The 11880-nt window shown below is 44.5% G+C and overlaps 1 protein-coding gene across 1 annotated transcript in view; it reads right to left on the reverse strand.

Annotated features, from left to right (window-relative positions):
* Positions 1-3953: 3953 nt before the first annotated feature.
* sigirr (single immunoglobulin and toll-interleukin 1 receptor (TIR) domain) overlaps positions 3954-11880 on the reverse strand; it is a 36405-nt gene continuing 28478 nt past the window's right edge. The window contains exons 4-9 of the mRNA XM_046343642.1: positions 11641-11781; positions 10630-10773; positions 9171-9273; positions 8697-8853; positions 6210-6387; positions 3954-4406 (exon numbers count right to left, since the gene is read on the reverse strand). Coding sequence (XP_046199598.1) covers positions 4225-4406; positions 6210-6387; positions 8697-8853; positions 9171-9273; positions 10630-10773; positions 11641-11781 — 905 coding nt within the window. The 3' untranslated portion in view covers positions 3954-4224. The remainder of the gene's footprint in view (positions 4407-6209; positions 6388-8696; positions 8854-9170; positions 9274-10629; positions 10774-11640; positions 11782-11880) is intronic.

Consider the following 11880-nt stretch of genomic DNA (forward strand, 5'->3'; position numbering starts at 1 on the left):
TGTATATACAAATAAATACGTGCTTTGAACTCGTTGAGAAATAAAATGTTAGAATTGCCAACAAGCTGCGTCAACCATAAACTAAAAGTACAGCTATCAGAAAGTAAATTACAGTATTAAAAAATATATATATATTAATAAATAGCTTTTTATAAATAATGTTTTGATTCATAGGGTTTGGGTTAAATACGAGAGACATATTTAAGTTGAATGCATTCAGTTTTGCAACTGACTAGGTATCCCCCTTTCCCTTCCCTTCTTTGGTGCATTTAACTGCCCGAAAATGCATTTATTTAAGTAATTTCCTGAGTAGGTGGAGTAGTTGGAGCCCGGGGATGATAGACAAGATCCCACTAGTAATTACCAGTTGTCGGGCCATTCAAGTGGATTGTTTCCAGTGATAGGGAGTGGGAGGGAGGGAGTGGAAGGAGGGTGTGGTTGCCCTTAATTACACATACAAAACTAACATCAAAAACATGAATGTCTGGTTGAGGGTTGATGAGAGATGAACTGCTTCGCCTAGTTTTCATGAGAAATATTACTGTGATGAAAATTCCATATTGTCTGCATAATCAAATAACATTCAAATCAAATTTCAAATCAAATTTATTTATATAGCCCTTCGTACATCAGTTGATATCTCAAAGTGCTGTACAGAAACCCAGCCTAAAACCCCAAACAGCAAGCAATGCAGGTGTAGAAGCACGGTGGCTAGGAAAAACTCCCTAGAAAGGCCAAAACCTAGGAAGAAGCCTAAAGAGGAACCAGGCTATGTGGGGTGGCCAGTCCTCTTCTGGCTGCCGGGTGGAGATTATAACAGAACATGGCCACGGTGTTCAAATGTTCATAAATGACCAGCATGGTCAAATAATAATAATCACAGGCAGAACAGTTGAAACTGAAGCAGCAGCACGGCCAGGTGGACTGGGGACAACAAGGAGTCATCATGTCAGGTAGTCCTGAGGCATGGTCCTAGGGCTCAGGTCCTCCGAGAGAGAGAAAGAGCAAATTAGAGAGAGCATACTTAAATTCACACAGGACACCGGATAGGACAGGAGAAGTACTCCAGACATAACAAACTGACCCTAGCCTCCCGACACATAAACTACTGCAGCATAAATACTGGAGGCTGAGACAGGAGGGGTCAGGAAACACTGTGGCCCCATCCGATGACACCCCCGGACAGGGCCAAACAGGAAGGATATAACCCCACCCACTTTGCCAAAGCACAGCCCCCACACCACTAGAGGGATATCTTCAACCACCAACTTACCATCCTGAGACAAGGCCGAGTATAGCCCACAAAGAACTCCGCCACGGAACAACCCAAGGGGGGGGGCGCCAACCCAGACAGGAAGATCACATCAGTGACTCAACCCACTCAAGTGACGCACCCCTCCAAGGGACGGTATGAAAGAGCCCTAGTAAGCCAGTGACTCAGCGCCTGTAATAACATTCAGCTCAGACACCCGTACATACCCCACAAGACATGCCACCAGGGGTCTCTTCAGACACCCGTACATACCCCACAAGACATGCCACCAGGGGTCTCTTCAGACACCCGTACATACCCCACAAGACATGCCACCAGGGGTCTCTTCAGACACCCGTACATACCCCACAAGACATGCCACCAGGGGTCTCTTCAGACACCCGTACATACCCCACAAGACATGCCACCAGGGGTCTCTTCAGACACCCGTACATACCCCACAAGACATGCCACCAGGGGTCTCTTCAGACACCCGTACATACCCCACAAGACATGCCACCAGGGGTCTCTTCAGACACCCGTACATACCCCACAAGACATGCCACCAGGGGTCTCTTCAGACACCCGTACATACCCCACAAGACATGCCACCAGGGGTCTCTTCAGACACCCGTACATACCCCACAAGACATGCCACCAGGGGTCTCTTCAGACACCCGTACATACCCCACAAGACATGCCACCAGGGGTCTCTTCAGACACCCGTACATACCCCACAAGACATGCCACCAGGGGACTCTTCAGACACCCGTACATACCCCACAAGACATGCCACCAGGGGTCTCTTCAGACACCCGTACATACCCCACAAGACATGCCACAAGGGGTCTCTTCAGACACCCGTACATACCCCACAAGACATGCCACCAGGGGTCTCTTCAGACACCCGTACATACCCCACAAGACATGCCACCAGGGGTCTCTTCAGACACCCGTACATACCCCACAAGACATGCCACCAGGGGTCTCTTCAGACACCCGTACATACCCCACAAGACATGCCACCAGGGGTCTCTTCACAGTCACAAAACAAATTCACGGCAACACACAGTATTATCCAGAGTCCATGATTCTATGGAACTACCCTACCATCTCCAATTACTGAAGTAAACAGTGGATCAGACCACAACTTATGTAATGGCGGGGACTGTGAGGGGGACACACATGAACACACACACAGACTCACTTTAACGCACAATATTCTTTAGTTGTATTGTTTGTTTATCATTGTATTTTAAGTTTGTGTGACTGTCCTTGTCCATCAGTGTATCAGTGCTTTGTTACTTGTGATATTTTGTGTTTTTTGTGGACCCCAAGAAGAGTTAATGGGGATCCCAATAAACAAATAACCCCTAGGGAATGGGCCACTGAGATTATTGTTATGATAAGAAAGGTCCCCCCCCCCCCAAGTCGACTCAACTCTGCCCTCTGCTGGTGAGGGAAAGTAATATCTGAAGAAAACACTAAATAGTTCAATATAAAGAGAACAAATCAGTGGCCATGTGGTTCGGGTGTCCGCCCTGAGATTGGAACACTGGGAGTTTATTCTTCCGGCCGAGTCATACCAAAGATCACGTGCGACTCAGCTTGGCATTCAGCATTTATGAGACAGATTCGGGGTAACACTGGGCAATAGAATAGCGTCCAGTCCAGGAGGTATATACTTGTACACCAAGAAGAAAATGCAAACTTGTAGTGTTTGGAATTTCCACTTTAAAATGTCTGACTTTATTTCCTCTAAGGAAAATTGTATCAACCCCTACACAAAAAGAAACATGAGATTGGTTCGTACAAGCCAAGGCTCGTCCAAGATGAGTTACCTATGAAGAAGGGCTGGACTAGTAAACTGCCCTAAACTACAGAAAGGGTAGCTTTGATCGATAAATATTTCTATTGAACATAATTCTAAACAAACATTACGAAATTAGAATGAATGCATTTCCACTTTAACGTAAAAACAAAATCCCAGACTACTGCAGTAGACCACTCAAACCACTTCTTCTATTTTTCACATAACAGGTATCTTATACAAATTGCATATAATAACATGTAGTGTAATTACCAAGGTCATTCAAAACATTTCAGTGAAATGATCATTGGAATCAAATTTTATACACTGAGTGTACAAAACATCTCCTTGATATTGAGTTGCACCCCTTCCCCACTCCCCCCCCCCTTAGAACAGTCTCATTTCGTAGGGGCATGGACTCTACAAGGTGTCGAAAGTGGTCCACAGGGATGCTGGCCCATGTCGATCCCAATGCTTGCCACAGTTGTGTCAAATTGGCTGGATGTCTTTTGGATGATGGGCCATTCTTGATACACACTGGAAATTGTTGTGTGTGAAAAACCCAGCAGCGTTACAGTTCTTGACACAAACCAGTGCACCTGGCATCTACTACCAAACTCCTGTTCAAAGGCACATCAATATTTTATCTTACCCATTCACCCTCTGAATGACACACAGACACAATCCATGTATCAATTTTCTCAAGGCTTAAAAATCCTTATTTAACCCGTCTCCTCCCCTTCATCTGCATGTCTCCTCCCCTTCATCTACATGTCTCCTCCCCTTCATCTACATGTCTCCTCCCCTTCATCTACACTGCTGGAAGTGGATTGAACAAGTGACATCAATAAGGGATCATAGCTTTCACCTGGATTCACCTGGTCAGTCTATGTATATGTGAAAGGTGTCAAATAAAATAATAAATAATCAATAATAAACTCAATAAACTGATCAAATCAAACTCATTCCAAAAGATCAAAATTATTCACTTAAAAAAAAAATTTAAAATAAATGTAACACTTGCTTGAATATGGAAACATACACCAGGAAGTTGTAGATAGTGTTGGTGAGAGAACCTGTTTTACATTCAGATTGAAGTGAAGAGTGAAGAGTAGAAGTCGGAGATCTTGTTCTCTGTTTTTTCTTCAGAAGCTATACAGTCTTAGATGTTGTCCTCTGTAACCAGGCAGTAGAAGTCATTGCGAGCTCCGTAGTTGCGCGATCCCAGGTCCGATACATCTATATCTGAGATTTTGGGCTCAGTCAGGGATGCAGGGACCGAGGGGAACATAGGCAGCACAGGGGCTCTGGATGCCAGTGCCTTGTAGATTGGGAGAGGAAGGCCTGGAGAGAAGGAGGGAAGAAACCAGAAGGTGAATGAGGAGATTCAGTCATTTGGTTGAAGACATGTGTGGATCGATGCTGTCGGTCAACAATCTTAGTTCTACGGGGCTTTAGAGTGATTATTATTCTTGATTGACATTATTTTCAACCTTGGAGAAAGCATCGGGGTGGCAGGTTGCCTAGTGGTTAGAGTGGAGGGGCGGCAGGTAGCCTAGTGGTTAGAGTGGAGGGGTGGCAGGTTGCCTAGTGGTTAGAGTGGAGGGGTGGCAGGGCAGCCTAGTGGTTAGAGTGGAGGGGCGGCAGGTTGCCTAGTGGTTAGAGTGGAGGGGTGGCAGGTTGCCTAATGGTTAGAGTGGAGGGGCGGCACGGCAGCCTAGTGGTTAGAGTGGAGGGGTGGCAGGTTGCCTAGTGGTTAGAGTGGAGGGGCGGCAGGTATCCTAGTGGTTAGAGCGGAGGGGCGGCAGGTAGCCTAGTCGTTAGAGTGGAGGGGCGGCAGGTAGCCTAGTGGTTAGAGTGGATGGGGCGGCAGGTAGCCTAGTGGTTAGAGTGGAGGGGCGGCAGGTAGCCTAGTGGTTAGAGTGGAGGGGCGGCAGGTAGCCTAGTCGTTAGAGTGGAGGGGCGGCAGGTAGCCTAGTGGTTAGAGTGGATGGGGCGGCAGGTAGCCTAGTGGTTAGAGTGGAGGGGCGGCAGGTAGCCTAGTGGTTAGAGTGGAGGGGCGGCAGGTAGCCTAGTGGTTAAAGTGTTGGGCCAGTAACCGAAAGGTTCCTACATTGAATCCCCAAGCTGACAAGGTAAACATCTGTAGTTCTGCCCCCAGAACAAGGCAGTTAACCCACTGTTCCCTGGTAGGCTGTCATTGTAAATAAGAATTTATTCTTAACGGACTTGCCTCATCAACAAAATATATATATATAATAATAACTGTAACAGCAATAATTAAGATAATGCATCGGCCATGGCACAGGTGACACCTTAATTGGGGAGGACGAGCTCATGGCTGGAGCGGAATCAGTGGAATGGTTTCAAATACATGGATTCCATATGTTTGATGTATCGAATACATGGATTCCATATGTTTGATGTATCGAATACATGGATTCCATATGTTTGATGTATCGAATACATGGATTCCATATGTTTGATTCCATATGTTTGATGTATCGAATACATGGATTCCATATGTTTGATGTATCGAATACATGGATTCCATATGTTTGATGTATCGAATACATGGATTCCATATGTTTGATGTATCGAATACATGGATTCCATATGTTTGATGTATCGAATACATGGATTCCATATGTTTGATGTATCGAATACATGTTTGATGTATCGAATTCCATATGTTTGATGTATCGAATACATGGATTCCATATGTTTGATGTATCGAATATGTTTGATGTATCGAATACATGGATTCCATATGTTTGATGTATCGAATACATGGATTCCATATGTTTGATGTATCGAATACATGGATTCCATATGTTTGATGTATCGAATACATGGATTCCATATGTTTGATGTATCGAATACATGGATTCCATATGTTTGATGTATCGAATACATGGATTCCATATGTTTGATGTCATTCCATTCGCTCCGTTCCAGACATTATTATGAGCCGTGCGTGGATATGATTACATTACATAACCCAAAACGGTATTGGTCCTGGGGATTACAAGGCCAATTCTATTTTAATTGACTGAATTGAAATTGACCCAATCTGAAATGTAATTTGCATTGTAATCCAGCATCAATTGTACCCAACCCTGTTGCCAGCCATTCACTTGGTTTTACCCAGGTCTCCAACAGGGTCAGGGTCAGGGCGACAGTCCAGGTAGTCTGGGTTGAGGGTGAGCATGGGGTCCTTATCGTCTTGGAAGAGGGTCTGGGGGTCCCCTGCCGTGTCGCTGTGGAACACAACCCTATGAGGCATGGCCAGGGCCAACTCCTTCCAGAACACTGACGAAGGCAGCTGGGGAGACATGGCACAGTATACACAGTCTAGTTAACCAGAATTATTTTCCAATCTGTTCGTTCTGAACAGAACCATTATTTTGTTCCGTTCCACTGTTCTGACCAGCAAAATAAAGTTCTGAACCGGTTCAAACCCCCCAAACCCCCCAAAAAAGTAACGGTTTATATCCCTCCTTTCTGTTAATTTTTAAACCTCTGATGTCGAGGTTCAGCTCGACATTAAATGACTTCACCGATGAATAAAACAGCTTGCTATGGAACGGGAAAGATATGTACATGCATTGGACAGACAAGTGTAGAGTAGGGTGCAACATGCGGCTGAAATTTTGCTGTTAAGGAGAGCTGGGCATCTCGTTGTTATGACGTGCATTATCTGAATTAGACCCACAGAATCATACCTATGGAGGAGCGGGTTCTATGGAGGAACTTTGAATGTGTTTGAACTTCTTAAGGGTTGGCTTAGAGATACCTAACGTTGGACCAGAGCTACCTAACATTGGACCAGAGCTACCTAACGTTGGACCAGAGCTACCTAACGTTGGACCAGAGCTACCTAACGTTGGACCAGAGCTACCTAACGTTGGACCAGAGCTACCTAACGTTGGACCAGAGCTACCTAACGTTGGACCAGAGCTACCTAACATTGGACCAGAGCTACCTAACGTTGGACCAGAGCTACCTAACGTTGGACCAGAGCTACCTAACGTTGGACCAGAGCTACCTAACGTTGGACCAGAGCTACCTAACGTTGGACCAGAGCTACCTAACGTTGGACCAGAGCTACCTAACGTTGGACCAGAGCTACCTAAAGTTGGACCAGAGCTAACTAACGTTGGACCAGAGCTACCTAACGTTGGACCAGAGCTACCTAACGTTGGACCAGAGCTACCTAACGTTGGACCAGAGCTACCTAACGTTGGACCAGAGCTACCTAACGTTGGACCAGAGCTACCTAACGTTGGACTAGAGCTACCTAACATTGGACTAGAGCTACCTGACTGGAGGGAGGGGGAGGAGCTGGTAGCCTGACTGGAGGGAGAGAGTCGTACCTTCTCCACTATGCAATCTGGTTTCCGAGCTGGTCATGGGTGCACCTCAGCTACGCTCAAGGTCATAAATGATATCATAACTGCCATCGATAAGAGACAATACTGTGCAGCCGTATTCATCGACCTGGCCAAGGCTTTCGACTGTGTCAATCACCACATTCTTATCGGCAGACTCAACAGCCTTGGTTTCTCAAATTACTGCCTCGCCTGGTTCACCAACTACTTCTCAGACAGAGTTCAGTGTGTCAAATCGGAGGGGATGTTGTCCAGACCTCTGGTAGTCTCTATGGGGGTGCCACAGGGTTCAATTCTCAGGCCGACTCTCTTCTCTGTATACATCAATGATGCTGCTGCTGATTCTCTGATTCACCTCTACGCAGACGACACCATTCTGTACACATCTGGCACTTCTTTGGACACTGTGTTAACTAACCTCCAGACGAGCTTCAATGCCATACAACTCTCCTTCCGTGTCCTCCAACTGCTCTTAAATGCAAGTAAAACTAAATGCATGCTCTTCAACTGATCGCTGCCCGCACCTGACCGTCCATCCAGCATCACTACTCTGAACGGTTCTGACCTAGAATATGTGGACAACAACAAATACCTAGGTGTCTGGTTAGACTGTAAACTCTCCTTCCAGACTCACATTAAGCATTTCCAACTCATGCTGCCAAACATACCTTCGTAAAACTGACCATCCTACCGATCCTCGACTTCGGCGATGTCATTTACAAAATAGTCTCCAACACTCTACTCAACAAATTGGATGCAGTCTATCACAGTGCCATCCGTTTTGTCACCAAAGCCCCATATACTACCCACCACTGTGATCTGTACATAGCCAATCTGTAAATAGCCCATCCAACTACCTCATCGCCATACTGTATTTATTTATTTAGCTCCTTTGCACCCCAGTATCTCTACTTGCACATTCATCTTCTGCACATCTATCACTCCAGTGTTTAATTGCTATATCGTAATTACCTCACCACTATGGCCTATTTTATTGCCTTACCTCCCTCATCTTACCTCATTTGCACACACTGTAACTATATATTTTTTCTACTGTATTATTGACTTTATGTTTGTTTATTCCATATGCAAGTCTGTGTTGTTGTATGTGTCGAACTGCTTTGCTTTATCTTGGCCAGGTCTCAGTTATAAATGAGAACTTGTTCTCAACTAGCAAACCTGGTTAAATAAAGGTGAAATAAAATGAAAATAAAGGGTTAGGTTCAAGGCTAGGTTGAGTCACCATGGAGTGTGATCCCGACCAGGTGAGCAAGGTGAGTTTGTGTTGGTGTTCTCTGATTTGCTGGACCACATCTGGTCTCATGAGTTTGACCTGACCCTCCAATGTGATGATGATGATGGGCCTCTGGGACAGCTCCAGCAGGTGCAGAAGGCCCTGTCTGAGAGGGTGGACAACATTAGCAGTCAGCTAGATCATGCTATGCTGAGGGTTTTGTACAGACTTGCAGTTGTCCCTGTTTTTTACAGAAATGGGTAAGCACATAGTGACATTGTAGCATTAGTGGCATTAGTGGCTTAGCCTGCTAAGCTAAGAGAGGACCACAGAGACACAACCAGCATTAGCAGTTAGCATGCTGAGCTAAAAGAGGAACACACAGCGACACAACTAGCGTTAGCATTTAGCATGCTAAGGTAAGAGATAGATCAAATATTATTTTTTTACTTAGGCGTAATGGTGAGCTATTTGCATACCTACCTAAAGTTGTTACAGCACCAGTCCTGTTCTAGGTAGGCGTGTGACATCACTACAATGAGGCGCCGACAGTGACTAACGTTCATCAGGAACTCAGCAGACGGCTCTGACAGAGGAGAAAAAGAGGAAGAGGAAGAAGAAGAGGGAGAGGAAGAAGAAGAGGAAGAAGAAGAAGAGAAGAAGAAGAAGAAGAAGAAGAAAGAAGAAGAAGAAGAAGAAGAAGAAGAAGAAGAAGAAGAAGAAGAAGAAGAAGAAGAGGAAGAAGAAGAAGAGGAAGAAGAAGAGGAAGAAGAAGAAGAGGAAGAAGAAGAGGAAGAAGAAGAAAAAGAGGAAGAAGAAGAGGAAAAAGAGGAAGAAGAAGAAAAAGAAGAAGAGGAAGAGGAAGAAGAAGAGGAAGAGGAAGAAGAAGAGGAAGAAGAAGTGGAAGAAAAAGAAGAAGAGGAAGAAAAATAAGAAGAGGAAGAAGAAGAGGAAGAAGAAGAGGAAGAGGAAGAGGAAGAAGAGGAAAAAGAGGAAGAAGAAGAGGAACAGTAAGGGGGAGAGTAAGAAGAAGAGGAAGAAGAAGAGGAAGAAGAAGGAAGAGGAACAGAAGAGGAAGAAGAAGAAGAGAAGAAGAAGAAGAAGAAGAGAAGAAGAGAAGGAAGAAGAAGAAGAAGAAGAAGAGGAAGAAGAAGAAGAGGAAGAAGAGGAAGAGGAAGAAGAGTAAGAAGAAGAAGAAGAAGAAGAGGAAGAAGAAGAAGAGGAAAAAGAGGAAGAAGAAGAGGAAGAAGAAGAAGAAGAAGAGGAAGAGGAAGAAGAGTAAGAGGAAGAAGAAGATGAGGAAGAGGAAGAAGAAGAGGAAGAGGAAGAAGAGGAAAAAGAGGAAGAAGAAGAGGAAAAAGAGGAATAAGAAGAGGAACAGTAAGGGGGAGAGTAAGAAGAAGAGGAAGAAGAAGAGGAAGAGGAAGAAGAAGAGGAAAAGAAGAAGAGGAAAAAGAGGAAGAAGAAGAGGAAGAAGAAGAAGAAGAAGAAGAGGAAAAGAGAGAAGAAGAAGAAGAGGAAGAAGAGGAAGAAGAGGAAGAAGAGGAAGAAGAGGAAGAAGAAGAAGAAGAAGAAGAAGAAGAAGAAGAAGAAGAAGAAGAAGAAGAAGAAGAAGAAGAAGAAGAAGAAGAAAGAAGAAGAAGAGGAAGAAGAAAAAGGAGGAAAATACAGTTAACCTGATAACTTTCAGGGAAGACAGGGCAGCAGGTAACCTATTAGGTTAAGAGCATTAGGCCAGTAGCCTAAAGATCGCTGGTTTGAATCCCCAAGCCGACTATGTGAAAAGGCAGCTTGGGGATTGAACAAGGCACTTAACCCTAATTGCTCCTGTAAATTTCTCTGGATTAAGCGCATCTGCCAAATGGCCAAAAAGTTGTTGTTTTTCATGTAAGAATCGAACAGACTGTAGGAGTTACAGAGGGCTATGTTGTGTCATCATTACCACCCCCAGGTAGGATGTTGTTATCACTGAGGTGTAGCTTATGTCCAGATTTGTTCACCAGGTGAGGTTTGAGGATGAAGTTGACCAACTTTCTGTCGTATTCGTTGTTGACATAGGAGAAGTAGGCATCATACAGCTTCCCATCTGGTGACATAAAGAGTGGAGACATTATAACACAGCTTAACTTACCTTGGAGTCATTTGGCAGACACTATCCCAGAGCGATTAAACATTTCTGCATTCAATTCAGGTAGGTTAAAACAACCACAATTCAGTGTCACGATCCTGAGTAAACCCTTCTTACAACCACATATGACAATCATTGCAAGTACATAACAATATACAGTATCTTTGATATGTCCAATACATAGTAACCCCCGATACTACTTCAACCTGCTTACAGGTACCTACAGACGCCTTATCTTAATTTGATCTTCCTGTTGTTGCCGGAATTTTCCTGAAAATCAGGAAATGTAAAAAAGTGTAGTGTAATTGAGGTTTAAGAAGGCCTCTAAAGTTTTTAATATCAGAATTGATTTGCCCTAATGGAAAATGTCTCCAACTCCTACAACAAATGTCCATTCATTATAATCCACATAGTAATTCACATTTGCTGTTGCTGCAAGACTTTTTTTCCTGCTGTAGCAAACTGGCTCAAATTAAGATCCTACATCTGTACAACTAACCACCTACAGCACGAAGTGGGCTCACACTTCCCATCCAATGCGTTTTAACCACTGCAGTGGGTTAAAACTGGGGCTCCCGAGTGGCGCAGCGGTTTAAGGCACTACGTCTCAGTACTAGAGGCGTCACTACAGAACCTGGTTTGATTCCAGGCTCTATCACAACTGGCCGTGATTGGGAGTCCGATAGGGCGGCGCACAATTGGCCCAGCGTCGTTAGGGTTTGGCCAGGGTAGGCCATCATTGTAAACAAGAATTTGTTCTTAACTGACTTGCTTAGTTAAATAAAGATTTAAAAAATAAAAAAATAAAAAATCCTCACTCCTCACCATTGATCTCATAGTCTCCATAGGAGTTCCTGTACCAGAGTTTGATATTGAGACGACACCTGGAGTAGACAACAGCAGCTGTAGTCAGGATCAGGAAGAGACTGATGGCTGCTATCACTGATGCTGTGTGGCTGGGCTGGGCTGGGATCCCACAAACAGAAACCAACAATCATGAGTCATTAATAATCAGCATATAGTATGTATAAATTGGAAGTGGAAGCCAAAGTGTTGTCCATTAGC

The sequence above is a fragment of the Oncorhynchus gorbuscha genome, linkage group LG01 (assembly GCF_021184085.1).
Source record: "Oncorhynchus gorbuscha isolate QuinsamMale2020 ecotype Even-year linkage group LG01, OgorEven_v1.0, whole genome shotgun sequence".
NCBI classification, from domain to species: domain Eukaryota; kingdom Metazoa; phylum Chordata; class Actinopteri; order Salmoniformes; family Salmonidae; genus Oncorhynchus; species Oncorhynchus gorbuscha.